This window comes from Notamacropus eugenii, chromosome 1 (assembly GCF_028372415.1).
Source record: "Notamacropus eugenii isolate mMacEug1 chromosome 1, mMacEug1.pri_v2, whole genome shotgun sequence".
NCBI classification, from domain to species: domain Eukaryota; kingdom Metazoa; phylum Chordata; class Mammalia; order Diprotodontia; family Macropodidae; genus Notamacropus; species Notamacropus eugenii.
The window spans coordinates 652601147-652618548 of NC_092872.1; the positions used below are offsets into that span (position 1 = coordinate 652601147).

Sequence of the window (17402 nt, forward strand, 5' to 3'; positions counted from 1 at the left end):
CTTTGTTTTGTGGTAAAAATGGAAAAAAGTCTATCCTAAAATCAGTTGTGCTAGTTGAATAAACCTTTTTAGCATTTTAATTTCCAGACTTTGCCATCGTCATTATTTAATCTTTTTTTTGATGTTACCCTATACTAGATGGGAATGTTAGATTAGGAAAAATGAAGTAGATCTGAAGCACAATAATTTTTAATATAACATGACACATACTGGCTTAGGGCTGTGATGTTGCGTGCCCACATTGTAGTTCTTTATCTTGGTAGTATTCAACCCCTGATAAGCAATTTAACATTTTTATTTCCATGTGTCTCATGGACTAGCACTTTCTCTTTAAAGCGCATCAAGTAATTTCAAGTCTTTTTCATATTTAATTAAAATGGGCTTTGATGGCTTATGTTTAGAGGTTATACAGTACTAAAACATTTAGTAGTAAAAATAATTAACTCATGTTTTAATATCTTCTTAAATTAAAAAAATTAACACTATTAAACTTCTCCCATGAACCAAACTTAATCATACCTGATGGTTTAATATTACAATCTTAGTGTCAGAATTATTTTCCTGCCATGCAATGAAAAGTAAATGCCACATATCTGAGGGTAAATTTTTGCTTCTTGGTCCCAAGTAGAACATCTTAATCAATAATTGATTTTTATGGAGTTATTGTTATGGCGTTATTTGCACATATGGTAAATAGCTTCTATCAGGATGACCTGAGTTAAAGATTGGGTCTGTTAAGCTTAGGATTACTTTTTCATTTTGTGTGTGTATGTGTGTGTGTGTGTGTGTGTGTGTGTGTGTATGTGTGTGTGTGTGTGTGTGTGTGTATCTATCTGTGTGTTGTAATGTGAGCATTAATATTGAACTTGTTCTTTTGTACAGGGTGGACCAAGTAAATTAGTACAGAAGCACCTGACTGGTCTATTTAACAGCATTGCATCTTTTTACCATCCTTCAAATAATGGTCGCTGGCTGGTAAGGATTTTTAACATTGATATTTAGATAGCTAAAGAACTCAACAGGAGTTCAGTGTCTTTGCTTTTTTTTTTTCAACAGTAGGATTCAAGTAATTTTCAAAATATTTTCTCATTTAACTAGTGTTATCTGGAAGATAGTTTTTCTATTTTATATCACCATTTTGATGGTATAAGTGATTAAGTACAAAGTAGATTGCTATAAATAATACTTAATGCAGAAATAAATAGAAATAAATGAATTGCTGAGAAAATATTGCTGTGAAATTTTTTAAAATGTTAACAAGCTATAATAGTTTAAAGGCATAGATTTTCATATTTGTACATTATCAGCTCTGAAAATTAGATGTTGGGGTGAAGTGATCACACAGAGAATATCTAAATTATAAGAAATTGTTTTGAAGATTAAGGTAGAAGTAAATTTTAGGAATCACATAATTCAAAGTATTTTGCAAAGTAAGTTTAAAAAAAAACAACCATATAACACTTTTTTTTTTTTTTTGTGGAGAGGAAAATTTCCCTTTCCATGATACAGTGATAAATAGAGCCCACCAATGTTTTTTGTTTATATGTCCCCAGAACAAGTTAATGAAACTACTCCAGAGATTGCCAAACAGTGTTGTTAGACGATTACATCGTGAACGATACAAGAAGGCTTCTTGGCTAACTCCTGTGCCTGATAGCCATAAGCTTACAGATCAAGATGTTACAGACTTTGTACGATGCATTATTCAGCCTGTTCTTTTGGCAATGTTCAGCAAAACGGGTAGCCTAGAGGCAGCTCAAGCTCTACAGAATCTTGCACTCATGCGACCGGAGTTAGTAATTCCACCTGTACTTGAAAGGTAAGTTGATATTAAAGAATTGTTTTTGTTCAAGCAGCAATCAAGACTTGCTTATTTTGATGCTAACGTTTAATACCCTTCTGGTTTTTCTTTTTCTTGCAAGCCTGCCTTTTGACTCAGATTTGGTAGGAGAAGACCCAAAACAAATAGTATAACTTCTGATCTTTAAAGAAGTTTGGTTTTGAAAATTAGGGGAAAAGAGTTGAAATGAATTATTAAAATATGATTTTCACATATTCTGGGGATAAAAAATATTTTTCCTTCCATGGACAATCAAGAATTGCTAATTTTTACAATAAAATTGTAACTGCATGAGAGACAATCAGTATTATAACTATGGCAGTGAACAACATAATACATGCACATCATTTATATTGAACTCCTTGAAATGTGTGATACCTTGAAAAACTTGATATTTATAGTTTTGGCCAGTACTATATAACCTTCAAAGTTTCTCTTTGTTTCTATGGTCTGTGTATGTGCCTATCATGTAGAATGAGGCTTAGAACTTAGTTCATTCATTGAGCTTTTTTAAAGGGTCTCTTATGTGCCAGGTATTACACTAAGCACTGAAGATACAAAGAAAGGGGCAAAAATCAGTTCCTGCACTTAAGGAGTTTATAGTCTAATGGAAGGAAACATGTAATCAGTTGTATATAAACAAGATATATGCAGGATAAGTTAGAGATAATTAACAGAGACAGTTGCATTTTGGGGAATTGGGAAATGCTTCTTTTTTTTTGTTTTGTTTTAAATTATTTTATTTGTTTTCAGTGTTCTACAATCACTTCCATATATCTTAGATTTTTTTCCCCTCCCTGTCCCTCTTTTCCCCCTCCCTCCCCGAGATGACATGCAATCTTATGTAGGTTCTACACATACATTCCTGTTAAATACATTTTCACCTTAGTCATGTTGCATAGAAGAATTAAAATGAATAAGGAAAACCATAAAACAAAGCAAACATAATACAAGAGAAAATGGTCTGCTTCATTCTGCAATCCAATTCCATAGTTCTTTCTCTGGATGTGGAAAGCGTTTTGCCTCAAGAGACCACTGGAAATTTTTTGGGTCCTTGCATTGGGACTAAATTTACCAGAAAAATTCCTCACACACTGTGGTTGTTGCTGTGTACAAAGTTCTCCTAGTTCTTTTACTTTCACTCAACATCAGTTCATGTAAGTCCTTCTATGCCTTTCTGAAGTCTTCCTGTTTATCATTTCTTATAGCACAGTTCCATTACATTCATATACCACAACTTGTTCAGCCATTTTCCCCTCCGTTTCCAGCTGTAAATATTTTTGTTCATATGGGACCCTTTCCTATTTTTAATGGTCTCTTTGGGATACGGTTCTAAAAGCAGTATTTCTGGGTCAAAGGGTATGTGCATTTTTGTAGCCCTTTGGGCATAGTTCCAAATTGCTCTCCAGAATAGTTAGATCAGCTCACAGCTCCACCAACAATGAATTAGTGTTCCAGCTCTCCCACATCTTCTCCAACATTTATCATCTTCCTGTTTTGTCATGTCAGCTAATCTGATAGGTGTGATGTGGTACCTCAGAGTTGTTTTGATTTGCATCTCTAATCAATAGTGATTTAGATTTTTTATGTGACTATGGATAGCTTTAATTTCTTCCTCTGAAAACTCCCTGTTCGTATCCTTTGACCACTTATCAATTGAGAAATGACTTGTATTCTTGTACATTTGACTCAGTTCTCAGACATGAGGCCTTTATCACAGACACTAGTTGCAAAAATTCTTTCCCAGTTTTCTGCTTCCCTCCTAATTTTGGTTGCATTGGGTTTGTTTGTACAAAATCTTTTCACTTTAATGTAATCAGAATTATCCATTTTGCACTTCATAATGTTCTCTATCTTTTGTTGGGCCAAAATTTTCTCCATTCTCCTTAAATCTGACAAATACACTATTCCTTGCTCCCCTAATTTGTTTATAGTATCAGTCTTTATACCTAGATCATGTATCCATTTGGATTTTATTCTTGTGTACGGTGTCAGACATTGGTCTATGCCCAGTTTCCACCACATTGTTATCCAGTTTTCCCAGCAATTTTTGTCGAATAGTGAGTTCTTATCCCAGAAGCTCGAGTCCTTGGGTTTATCAAACAGTAGATATCTGTATTCATTGACTACTGTGTCTTGAGTATCTAACCTATTCCACTGGTCTTCCCTTTATTTCTTAGCCAGTACCAAGTGGTTTTGATGATTGCTGCTTTGTAATACAATTTGAGATCTGGTAGAGCCAGGCCACCTTCCCTAGCATTCTTTTCATTAGTTCCCTTGATATTCTGGACCTTTTGTTCTTCCAGATGAAGTTTGATATTATTTTTTCTAGCTCCAGAAAATAATTACCTGGTAGTTTGATTGTTATAGGACTGAATAAGTAAATTAATTTAGGTAGAGTTGTCATTTATATTATATTGTCTCAGCCAACCCACGAGCAACTGATGGTTTTCCAGGAAGTGCTTCTTATACCAGTCAAATTTTGACTAGGTCTTAAAGCTAATGAAACCAGAAGGTAGAGAAGAGGAAGGAGAGGACTTAAAGCATGGAAGGCAACCAGTGAAAATACCTGAAGTCTAGAGATATAGAGTATCATGAACAAGGAATAGTTAGGAGGCCATTGTCATTTGTATGTGGGCGGAGTACGTGGTGGAAGGTTGTGAAGGAATTTAAATACCACACAGATGATTTTATGTTTGAACCTTAGTAGGGAGCCACTGGAGTTTATTAAATGGGAAAGGAAAGGGTAATATTGGAAGACCTTCTTTTTAGGAAAATGTATTTGATAGCTGAGTGGAATATAAAGGGGAGTGGGGAGTGACTTGAAGCAAGGAGACCAAGTAGAAAGCTACTGTAATAGTCTGAGTGTGAAGTGATGAAGGGAGCATTATTCAAGAGATGTTGTGAAGGTGGTAGGATGAGAAGGACTTGGCAACAGATTGGAAATGGGGTCATGTGAAAGAGTGAGGCATCAAGGATGAGTCCTGTGTTGTGAATCTGGGTGACAACAGTAATAGGAAAGTTTAGAAAAAAGGGATAAGACTTGGGATGAACAATAATGAATTCAGTTTTAGATATGTTGATTTTAAGATGTCTGCATGAGACCAGTTAGAAATGTTTACTAGGTAGTTGGAGTTGCCATACTAAAGGTCAGGAAAAAGGTTAAAGCCAGATAAAGAAATCTGAGAATCGTTAACATAGAGATAATAATTGAATCCATGGGAGCTAATGAGATTACCAAGTGAAATAGTATGTAGGGAAAAGAGGGTCCAGGACAGAGCCCTAGGGACACCCATGGTTAGTACATATGAACTGAGTAAGGGTCCAGTAAAGATGGCTGAAGAGTGGTTAGACAGTCGGGAAAAGCAGAAGAGAGTAGTGTCATGAGAACCTAGAGAGAAGAAATATAAAGTAAAAGAGAATGATTGGCCATGTCAGAGGCAGCAGAGAGGTCAAGAAGGATGAGCATTGAGAAAAGGTCTGATATTTGGCAATTTAAAAAGAGATTATTGGCTTTAGAGATCTGTTTCAGTTGAATAATGAGGACAGAAGATAAGAGTACAAAGTTAAGAACAGTGGGAGGAAAGGAAGTAGAGACATTGATTCCTTCCTTCAGAAGGTCATACAAAAGGGGGAGGGATATGGATTGATAGCCAGCAAAGATGGGTTGATCAAGTGAGGGTTTTTTGAGGAAGAGCAGGACATGGCCATTTTTGTAGGCAGTAGGAAAGTAGCCAGTGGACATTAGCAGTCTTCTGGGGAAGATGGAATAGATGGAATAGAATAGGTTCACTTGTATATGTAGAAAAGTTTGACTGGACTGGAGAAGAGCCATCTTATGTGAGAAGGGTGTAAAGGAGGAGATAGTGAGAGAAGGCATCTGAATGGTATGACATGAGAGGATAAAAGGAAGCTCCTGGCAGAGCTCTCAACTTAGAGAGGTGGGGATGAAGAGGAGAAGCAGCTATGGAAGATTTGAGGAGGGATAGAAAGACTTGGAAAAATCACTGGGGTGAGATTGCCTTGCTGTAGCAAGGGACCAGTTGAGATCATAACATAACATAACATAACATAACATAACATAACATAACATAACATAACATAACATAACATAACATAACATAACATAACATAACATTATAACATAAATTGGAAGTAGACTCAGATGACCTAGAAGATTAGAAAAATGATAATACCCTTGATGGAAGTACGCAATTTTGAGGAGAGGTAGTTTTGAGGGAAAGACAGTGAGTTCTCTTTTGAACATGTCATGTTGGGGACCCCCAAGGGTATATCTGGGGTACATGTCCAACAGGCAATTGGAGATACAGATTAAGTTGTGATTTTCATAGAAGGATGATAGTTTGATCAACAAGAGTAGATAAGATCATCAAAAAGAGTAGAGAGTAAAGAGAAAGGGCCCAGGACAGAGTTCATGGGGTGACTGTTAAGTTGCCATGTCCAAAGAAGTAATTATCTGCTAATGAAGCAGACTCTCCACACTTAGCTGAGCTGATTTTTAAACAAAAGGAACAGAGTTCATCTTTGGGCCTTAAATTTAAGGCTTTCTAGGACTGTCCAGACTTTGTATGCCATTTTGTAAGCAACCTTCCAAATTAAAAAACATCACCACCATACCACTGTGAAGTATCACAGTAATAGTATATATTTTAAAATTATTTACTTTATTTTTAATTTATGGAATAAAGCAAGCATTTCTATAACAGTATAGCAAAATAAAAGGATGATTGCACAGGAAACTATAAATATATTATGTACAACTTGCTATTCCTTTTAAATATATAATAACATTAGCCATTCCCCAATTGACAGACATCCTCACAATTTCTAGATTTTAAACAGTTATGTAAATAACTGCCTAATGTGAATAAGCCACCATAGAGTTTTAATAGCTTTCCTCACTTCTTCCCAATTCTTGAGCATTTGGGAGTTATGTGTTTTTACATAGTGTGGAGTCAAGGTTATTTAGCTTCAGATCTTTTTTCTGACATGTACTTTCTCAGCTGATCAACCTTTGGCAAGACAATTAATTTCTCAGGGTTCCAGGCTTCTCAGTCTGGATTATAGATGAGTTACCAGTCTATGTCAGTGGAAGGAGCATCCATTTTGGGAGCTTTCTGTATTACTGAAATCATTGGTCCATACAAGAGGAAAAAAGAAAAATTGAGCCGTTAGCATTGCTGCCTTCTTCTGGCTCTCTACTTTTCACCTTTAAGATTTTTTACCTGCACCTTTGTAGGAAGGGAACTTTTTTTATAACTCAAAGGAGCCAGTGGATATCATTAAGTATAATACTCATTTTCCAGGGAAAATTGAAGACCAGACAGGCTAAGTGAAGTGATGTATACAGAATCCTACTGTCCCAGGGCACAGCTGAAACCGTAACCTAAATCCTAATTCAGTGTTCCTTCTGCAACATTTTGCATGCTTCATGAGAACTTGCAGAATGTAAATCAATTTTATTTTGTATGTAAAAAATACTTAGTTCTGAAAGAAAAATGATCATGTGGAGAGAAAAGGTATTTGAATGTTATCTATGATTCTTTGGGCTTCAGTTACCAGTGCTCAACTTAATCAAGAACTGGTAGGTGGCATCTCATTCATCCATGCTTTAACTCTGAATATTTGAGTGTTGAGTGTTTGTTTTTTCTTTTACTTAAACTGGAGAGAAAAAAAAAAGAGAAAGATTACTATGTGCTCTTTGCTTTTGACAATCTTCTGGTTTTGGAGGTGAGGAAAATGGAGGGAGCATACTGTATTGATTCCATAAATGCTTTCTGGATCTTCTTTCTCTCCTTTGCTGTTAAGGAACCAGAAGATCCAGAATTGAATGAACTGTCAAGGGTTTTTCATATTGTTCTACATTTTTTTGCAACTGATCAGTCACAGTTGAAGAAGAGTAAACCTGTCCTCAAACCTTTTAAAAAACAGATACAGCGATTAGAAAATAATTGTATATAATTCATCATATTTTGTTTTTACATAGGACATATTTACATTAATCGTTATTTTTACTTTTATATACTCAGATTAAGATTGAATGAAGGCAGAATGTGTTTCTGTTAAAATATTTCACAAGTAGTTTAGTAGACATTTTTCAGTTTGTGACTTGTAACCTAGTACTTTGAAGAAGTGATACAGTATCACTTTCCCTCTATTAATCTTTAATGTCATCTTAATTGTATCTAGTTTGCCCCTCCAGTTTGTTTAGTTACAGAGGTAAGTGAAATTGATACTCTCTTGCATGGTATCTCTCTGAATTATAATCACTGAAGCAGTATATGAACTATTATAAACATGCCATCTTTTTGTTTTTCCATTTCTTAGAAGAATAGAACACCTTTTAGCCATTGGTATTCTGACTGCTGTTTATAGGATCATAGATTTTGAACATAAGGTTATTGAATCCAACCCTGTCATTTTACAGATGAAGAAACTAAGGCACAAGTTAGTTGATTTGCTCAGGGTCACACTGGTAGTAAATATTTTGGGTATGGAACCCAGACCTTCCTGATTCCAAGTCTCACCAGTATTCTAATCTCTACCATTTCTTCTTATTCCTTTGTAATATCTGGTTACCACAAATAATATTACCCAGAAATAATTAAAATACTTTTGGGTTTTAGGAAAAAGTGCAATATGAAATATAATGATTAAATAATGTGCTTTTTGCCACAGTTTTTTAAAACATTTATTTATTTTTAGTTTTCAACTTTCATTTCCACAAAATTTTGAGTTCCAAATATTCTCCCCATCTCTCCCTTTCCCCCACCCCAAAACTCCATGCATTCTAATTACCCCTTCCCTCAGTCTGTCCTCCCTTCTATCACACCCCTCCCTTCCCTTATCCCCATCTTCTCTCTTTTCTTGTAGGGCAAGATAGATTTCTATACCCCATTACCTGTATTTCTTATTTCCCAGTTCCATGCAAAAACAATTCTCAGCATTCGTTCCTAAAACTTTGAGTTCCAACTTGTCTCCCTTCCTCCCTCCCCACCCATCCCCACTGAGAAGGCAAGCAATTCAATATAGGCTATACGTGTGTGGTTTTGCAAAAGACTTCCATAATAGTCATGTTGTGTAAGACTAACTATATTTCCCTCCATCCTATCCTGCCCCCCATTTATTCTATTCTCTCTTTTGATCTTGTTCATCCTCAAAACTTCTAATTGCTCCCTCATTCCATTTGCCCTCCCTTCTACCATCCTCCCATCCTACTTATCCCTTTCTTCCCTACTTTCCTGTAATGTAAAATAGATTTTCATACCAAATTGAGTGTGCATGTAATTCCCTCCTTAAGGCAAATGTGATAAGAGTAAGCTTCACTTTTTCCCTCTCACCTCCCCGCTTTTCCCCACTATTGAAAAAGTTTTTTCTTGCCTCTTTTATGAGAGATAATTTGCCCCATTCCATTTTTCCATTTCTCCCTTTCTTCTCCTAATATATTCCTCTCTCACCCCTTAATTTTATTTTTTTAGCTATCATCCCTTTCTGTTCAGTTCACCTTGTGGTCTCTGTCTATATATGTGTGTATGTGTGTGTGTGTGTATAATCCCTCCAACTACCCAAATACTGAGAAAAGTTTCAAGAGTTACAGATATTATCTTTCCATGTAGTAATATTCAACTATAGTAAGTCCCTTATGATTTCTCTTTCCTGTTTACCTTTTCATGCTTCTCTTGATTCTTGTGTTTGAAAGTCAGATTTTCTATACAGCTCTGGTCTTTTCATCCAGAGTGCTTGAAAATCCTCTATTTCATTGAATGAGCATTTATTCTCCTGAAATATTATACTCAGTTTTGCTGCGTAGGTAATTCTTGGTTTTAATCCTAGTTCCTTTGACTTCTGGAATATCATATGCCAAGCTCTTCTATCCCTTAATGTAGAAGCTGCTAGATCTTGTGTTATCCTGATTGTATTTCCACAATACTTGAATTATTTCTTTCTAGCTGCTTGCAATATTTTCTCCTTGACCTGGGAACTCTGGAATTTGGCTACAATGTTCCTAGGAGTTTCTCTTTTTGGATCTCTTTCAGGAGGTGATTGGTGGATTCTTTCAATATTTATTTTGCCCTCTGGTTCTAGAATATCAGGACAGTTTTCTTTGATAATTTCATAAAAGATGATGTCTAGGCTCTCTTTTTGATCATGGCTTTCAGGTAGTCCCATAATTTTTAAATTGTTTCTCCTGGATCTATTTTCCAGGTCAGTTGTTTTTCTAATGAGATATTTCACATTATCTTCTATTTTTTCATTCTTTTGGTTTTGTTTTGTAATTTCTTGGTTTCTCTTAAAGTCATTAGCTTCCATCTGCTCCATTCTAATTTTTAAAATACTATTTTCTTCAGTGAGCTTTTGAACCTCCTTTTCCATTTGGCTAATTCTGCTTTTTAAAGCATTCTTCTCCTCAATGGCTTTTTGGACCTCTTTTGCCAATTGAGTTAGCCTTTTAAAGGTATTATTTTCTTCAGCAATTTTTGTCTCCTTTAGCAAGCTGTTGACTCACTTTTCATGATTTTCTTGCATTGCTTTCATTTCTCTTCCCAATTTTTCCTCCACCTCTCTTACTTTATTTTCAGAATCCTTTTTGAGCTGTTCTGTTTCCTGAGACCATTGCATATTTATTTTGGAGGTTTTGGATGCAGAAGCCTTGACTTTTATGTCTTCTTCTGATAGTATGCATTGTTCTTCCTCATGTGTGTGTCTGTTCTTCATTGCTAAAGAAGACCATGCCATCAGAGAAATGGTGACATGACTTGCACTTGACTTTGTTTTGAGTGTGGGAGGGCTGCGTAGGTCACCAGCCTCACTTCTCCTCCAGAGCCATCTGAATCCAGTGACCAGATATTCATCAGGATGACTGGAGATGACCCAGGATGAGGCAGTTGGGGTTAAGTGACTTGCCCAAGGTCACACAGCTAGTGAGTGTCAAGTGTCTGAGGTGAGATTTGAACTCAAGTCCTCCTGACTCCTGCATTGGTGCTTTATCCACTGCACCACCTAACTGCCCCTGTTCTTCCTCATCCGAAAGGATGGAAGAAAATGCCTATTTACAAAAAAAGCAGCCTTCTGTATTCTTATTTTTTCCCCCTTTTTTGAGCATTTCTCCAGCCAGTTACTTGATTTTTGAGTCCTTTGTTGAGAGGAGGATATACTCTGGGGCCCTGTAAGTTCTCAGTTCCTCCAAGGTGGCACAATCAAGGGAGAGGAGTTTACTCCTCTCCTGACCTGTGCTGTGGTCTGGGAGCAACCACAAGCATTCTTTTCTGCCCAGGATCTGTGAGTAGAATTCCCTCTCCAGACCCTCCACTAGGCCAGCCAGCACTCCTGTTCACCCCAGGGCCACCACTCAGGGCTGAGATCCATATCAGCCTCGCAATACCCCCAGGGGCTTTAGGCTAAGAGTTCCTAAAATGGACGCTGTGCTGCAGCAACGGCTGCTGCCCTGGAGTTGTCGGGGCCAGACCATGTTCCCTTCTCACATAGGTGAAAGCACTTTCTCACTGACCTTTGAAGCTGTCTTTGGAGATTGTGGGTTGAGGGATCTGGGAAATGCAGCTGTTGCCAGGGATTCCACACCCTGAGGCCTGTCCCTGCCGTGTGGCTGGGCTGTGCTCCGCTCAGTGCTTAGTGCAATAGACCTTTCCTGTTGGCCTTCCAGGAAGCCTTAGGCTGAAAATCTCTTTTACTCTGTGTTTTGTGGTTTCTGCTGCCCTAAAATTTGTTTAGAGTCATTTTTTACAGGTATTTTATGGGCTATGGTAGGGTGGGGGGGTTCTACACATCCGTTCTTCTACTCTGCCATCTTGGCTTGGCGCCTACCACAGTTTTTATAGCTCTTGTCCTATTCCATAATGGTGAGGATTTTTGTCTTTGGATTAGCTTTCAGAGTCTGGCAATAATGAACTAAATCAAGAAACCACTTCACTGGCAATAAAATGTTTGGAAATTGAAAGATACTAAAAAATCTAACTGTACCATGATTTTTTATTTAACTTCCTTCTTGAACGTTTAAAATTGTTTTTAACCTTGTCACTGTTTTCACACCATAGAACGTATCCTGCGCTAGAGACATTAACAGAACCTCACCAACTCACCGCCACTTTAAGTTGTGTGATTGGAGTAGCCCGTAGTCTAGTGTCAGGGGGCAAATGGTTTCCTGAAGGTCCAACACACATGCTACCTCTGTTGATGAGAGCATTGCCTGGCGTGGATCCAAATGACTTTAGTAAATGCATGGTGAGCATATATACTTTCTATCTTGTTAAGTTGTGAGAGTATTATCAAATTCCTTTTAAAGTCTCCTCAAGGATTCTTTACAGTGCATTACATGTGAAAGCAGTAATGTTCATGTTTTCTACAAATGTAATTGGTTATTTGAACTTAAAATCTGTGGGCAAACAATAATGTAACATATGCTTTCTCCTCAGTAGGAAAATTGTCAAGGTTAGTATGCTTTTCATGTCATAATTCAAAATTTCAATTAACTTTATGTATTAGACATTTTTGTTTATTATATAGTTTTGAAATTTCCCATGCTACCTGGCTTTCAGTTCTGGGAAGTAACAACTTCTGACCATGTGACCTTCTCTTTGGAAATCCCTTTGGAATTTCCAACTGTCAAGTGACATTGTTGGAAGGCCTGTGTGAAATATTATTGCACCAACACAATCCTCCCTGTTTCCCTCAGCTAGGTAGCAAGACTTGCTTCTCTAAGAATACCAGCTTTCCCCTTGATTACAATTCTGTCATCAGTATTATTCCATCTCTGGGTGATCTCATTGCTTCAGGTCAAGAGAGGAGTGTTCTCAGAGACTACAACAAATTTAGGAAGTTTGGGAATGCATATGATAAAATATAGACACAGTTAAGAAAAGGGTGAACTTAATGGAAACAATACTGAAACATAAATGATAATGATAAAGGTTAAAAATGCTTAACTAAATTCAATGGAATAAATGAAATTGTTGTAGGATTTTTTTGGGGAGATAATTTATTAATCTTGCCTTTGTTTATGGTATACTTAAAGTCTAAATCTGAATTGTGTGCTAAATGTTGAAAACCGTTTGCATTTTCCAACAGATCACATTCCAATTTATAGCAACATTTTCCACTCTGGTGCCTTTAGTAGATTGTTCATCTGTACTTCAAGAAAGAAATGACCTCACAGAAGTAAGACTATTTTCTAGTTGGAAAAAGGATATAGAGAATGCTGGTTTCTGTTTTTGATGCTTTTCCACATTTACTGTGGAATTATATACTCATATATATATATGTGTGTGTAATTAAAATTATGTACCGATTTTATACTCACTAATTATATATTCATATACTACTAATGATTTAATAACTGCAAAATTCCCTAAAGTATTAAAATTTATTGAAAATCTTGTAAGATGAAACCCAGCCTCCTTGTTAGATAGGTCAAAAGTACTTTCTATGTTTTGTAGATAAAAGGACAAAATTCACTTGAGGGACACCTGGCAAAATTGAAGTTTTAGTTTTCTATTATATGTTAGTTTAGTCTCAATAATATAACAATATGAATTATGATGATAATATGCATCTAGAATATACATGTGCTAAAGAGATGCATGCTCACTTCTCATCTGACCCTTTCTGGATTATCTTCCAAGTCAGGAACACTCTGCACAGCTGGTCCTATTTACAGATTACTAGACTACATTACTACTTGCTTGGGGAATTCAACATCTTATTTTATAATTTAATATTTTACATCAGCAGTTTTAATATTGATTATATGATGAAAGTAGTTAAATGTTGTTTTCCTTTTGATGTATATAAAATGAGTTTTTCTCATTTTTTTAGTTTTTTGGAACTTTACAATTAGATAAGTATTCAAAACCAACTGTCCCATTTTGTTTATTCATGCATTCAGTACCATATTGTGTGTGTATAAACTATTCTGTAATCTGTTATGTTGTTCAGTTTTCTCACAAAACATAATTTGTTTTCTACCCAATTTACAGAGAAAATAAAGTTTGTATATGTTGAACTTTATAGGTGGAAAAGGAGCTGTGCTCTGCTACAGCTGAATTTGAAGATTTTGTCTTACAGTTTATGGACAGGTCAGTTTGTGGGCTAGTTTTGTTGTACTGCTGATGTTTAGACCTATTACATACCCCTTTGATGGCCACTCTCCAGGGAGTGTACATAAAACATCTTTTAACTCAAAAAGCACTAACTAGCTTCACTGTATTAAAAATGTTCAGTTCAGTCAATTTTTAGGTTACTTGAACATACTTTCTTTGGATTCTTTAGGTGTTTTGGACTTATAGAAAGTAGCACATTGGAGCAAACAAGAGAGGAGACAGAAACAGAGAAGATGACCCACTTGGAAAGTCTGGTGGAATTAGGCCTCTCTTCTACTTTCAGTACAATACTCACACAATGTTCTAATGAGATATTTAAGGTACAGAGAATATTGTTATACAAAATAAAATTACAAGCTTACATGTGTTAAAACTTTTTCAAAGAAATTACCTTAAAGTTCTTCCTCACCCCCTCTTGCTCCATAAGTCATTTTAATGTTTTGATATATAGCTATTTTTTATATAACCATACCATGATAAAAAATTGGGATAAAAAACACTGAAACTTTTAAAGTTAATTTTAATACTCTTTTTGTGACTTCAGGATTAATACACTCATTCTATATTATTTTGATATTAAATTATGGAACATAACTTTTTTGTTTCATTAGAACCAAACCTATTTTAACTGTCTAGTGTTTAGTGTTATTCTCACTAAGCATGCTATATAATGTGCATCACTTATCACCAAAATTTTTATTTTATTTTCTTCCTTTTATCTCAGTTCTAGGTGTCTTTGCATCTTCAAAAGTAATACCTTTCTGAGACATTTATTTTAAAAAAATTTTATATCTTGTTTTTGTGTCACCTTTTCAATAAATCCTTAATCCTCTTTTCCCTAGGGAACCATCCCTTATAATGTAAAAGTTGTAAAAAAATAAATAAATAAAAGAAAGGGGAGGAGCAGTTCAGCACAACTAATTAATGTATCCCTTGAGTCTTGACAGAGTATGCAATATTCCATACTCCTGCAAGGAAAGGGAGGTGCATTTTCTTTCATTAGCATCATATTTTGTCATGATAACTTCATAGTGTGTAGAGGAACAGTTTTAAAAGTTTTTATGATATAAATTAATGGGGCAAAATGATCTTTTATTGATCTTAACAAATTTTCTTTGACTCATTGATTTTCGAAGAAAATCTTCAGTTATTTTAATAATGGGAAATTTATATCTAAACCTCTTTTATTTGATAACGAAATAAAAATTGTATAATATAAAATTTAATCTAGGGCTCTTAGGTAGTTAGCACTATTAGCACCATTATACTATTTAATTTTTTTTTAATTAGTGCCTAAACTAAACCATTCAGGGTGACGTATGTTAAGTGAATGAGCTATTCCCCACAAAATACCATTTAAAACACTTACCTCCTCAAGTAACTACATATTTTTGACCATATCCAGCCACATTTTGTGTGACTTCCCTAAATCTCTGGAAAGCAGATTTGTACTTACTTTGCTTTGTTCAAATTAGTATCACATGCAGATTTTGTCCCTGCTTCTTTTTAACCTCACTTAAAATGTGAAATAATTTTTTAAATGAAATGGTTTAAAATAGTTGTAGAAAGTATCCAGAATTTTCACTCTTAATTTAATTTTTATTGTGGGTGGTGCTCTCTAAAGATTCAGTGAATCTAATTTTTCATTTTGAAATAATTACCTCATATAAAATTGAAATATATGCATATGTCTTTTTCTTTTATATTCCATGAAGAATTTTATTCTCCTTTTCTAAAGAAAGCTTGATTATATCTTCAACTTAACAGGTTGCCCTGCAGAAGGTTTTTAATTTTGCTGTTTCAAACATATTTGAAACTAGAGTAGCAGGCCGCATGGTGGCAGACATGTGCCGAGCTGCTGTAAAGGTTAGTTGTTGTTTTTAAACTGAAAACTTAGAAGGTGATCTTGTGTATAATAATTTATTTCTGTGCTGGATATTATGTTTTAAATATAAACTTGTCCCAAAAGACAATTATCTTGTATACATGTTCCCCAAAATAGTGATTACTTTGTGACCTCATATTCGCTGCTTCTCTTTTAAAATCATTTGTAAAATATGTTTTAGTGCTGCCCAGAGGAATCTTTGAAGATCTTTGTTCCTCATTGCTGCAGTGTTATAACTCAACTTACAATGAGTGAGTCATATGATTTTATTGACTTGTTTTCATTTTGTGAATAAACATTTCTTTTAGTCTTTAAAAACAATCTAATTATGTGCAGATTAGTCTGTCTAGATGGGAAGAAAGAAGAAATTTGTTCTGTTTGATCCAGGAAGACAGAACTAAGAATAGTGGATGGAAGTTGCAAAGAGGCAGTTTTAGGCTGGATCTGTTAGAGCTGTTCAAAAGTGGAATGGAATATCCTGAGAGATAGTGAATTTTTCCTTCATGGTGGGTTTAGTGGTCTTTTCAGAAGATTCTGGATGATCATTTGTTGGGTATGATATTTTGGGGATTCATTTTGAATGTAGTTTGTACCAGATGGTCAGTGAGGTCCCTTCTAAAAAAGTTCTATGATTTTGAGAAATGTACATTAGTTGTATTATTTAGAACTTGAGATACTTCCCTAATTTTAAAACACTGGTATCTGTCAGCTTGACACAATAAGAAATCCACACTGGATACTTTAAGGAATTTTATTGTGGTATCCAGAAGGAATTTCTTTAAGTTAACTTGAGGAATTAGAGTTGATATATTACATGTGGAACATCAAGATTCCTGATCTTTGAATTGATGCATTTATTTCCTTCTTGAACATTGTCCTTTTTTTCTAGGCAGAGAAGAGTGAAAAGATTTTCTAGAAGATGAAATAATAAGTTCTTTTAGAAATGCAGGGTTGCAAATAATCTTAATGGAAAACATAGTTATGAATTTTAAAAGCTTATATTTTATTAAGGAAACTTTTTTCCTGCTTTAGATGATGATGTCTTGAATGAAGAAGAGCTAGATAAGGAATTACTGTGGAATCTACAACTTTTGTCTGAGGTATATTTTATTTGAGCATTCTTCTTTCTCTTAAGGAAACGAAAATTAAATTTTATCATGAACCAATAATAAAGCTATATCTGTTTTACTGAGAAACTATCCTAGAGACAGTAAAGGGGTAATAAAGTAATGAAAGTTTTATAGTATGATGGATCAATCCAGAGAACTTTTAGAATATTTGAATTATATTCTAGTCTTCGACTTTGACCTTTTTCTTCCTGACTTTATACTTTCTTCAGTGTGCTTCAATGGCTATGTGATATGTTAATGTAGGGCACTACCCCTAAAAGAGACAGCTCGCAAGCCATCCATGCCTTTTTATCCTCAATGATTTATGTCCATCTCCTCCCGCAATCTTTTATGTAAGATTCATTCAAAATGCTAGAGGCTTTTCAACATTCTGTGATTCCCATGTATTACTTTGCTTTTTCATCCTTTGTTTC

The 17402-nt window shown here is 35.2% G+C and overlaps 1 protein-coding gene across 4 annotated transcripts in view; it reads left to right on the forward strand.

Annotated features, from left to right (window-relative positions):
* The window catches only part of PSME4 (proteasome activator subunit 4), a 115371-nt gene that overhangs the window by 42557 nt on the left and 55412 nt on the right, over positions 1-17402 (forward strand). For all 4 annotated transcript variants that reach the window (XM_072635572.1, XM_072635571.1, XM_072635573.1 and 1 more), the window contains 9 exons: positions 883-975; positions 1554-1819; positions 11914-12100; positions 12944-13033; positions 13886-13950; positions 14144-14294; positions 15742-15840; positions 16041-16110; positions 16892-16959. In XM_072635572.1, coding sequence (XP_072491673.1) covers positions 883-975; positions 1554-1819; positions 11914-12100; positions 12944-13033; positions 13886-13950; positions 14144-14294; positions 15742-15840; positions 16041-16110; positions 16892-16959 — 1089 coding nt within the window. The remainder of the gene's footprint in view (positions 1-882; positions 976-1553; positions 1820-11913; positions 12101-12943; positions 13034-13885; positions 13951-14143; positions 14295-15741; positions 15841-16040; positions 16111-16891; positions 16960-17402) is intronic.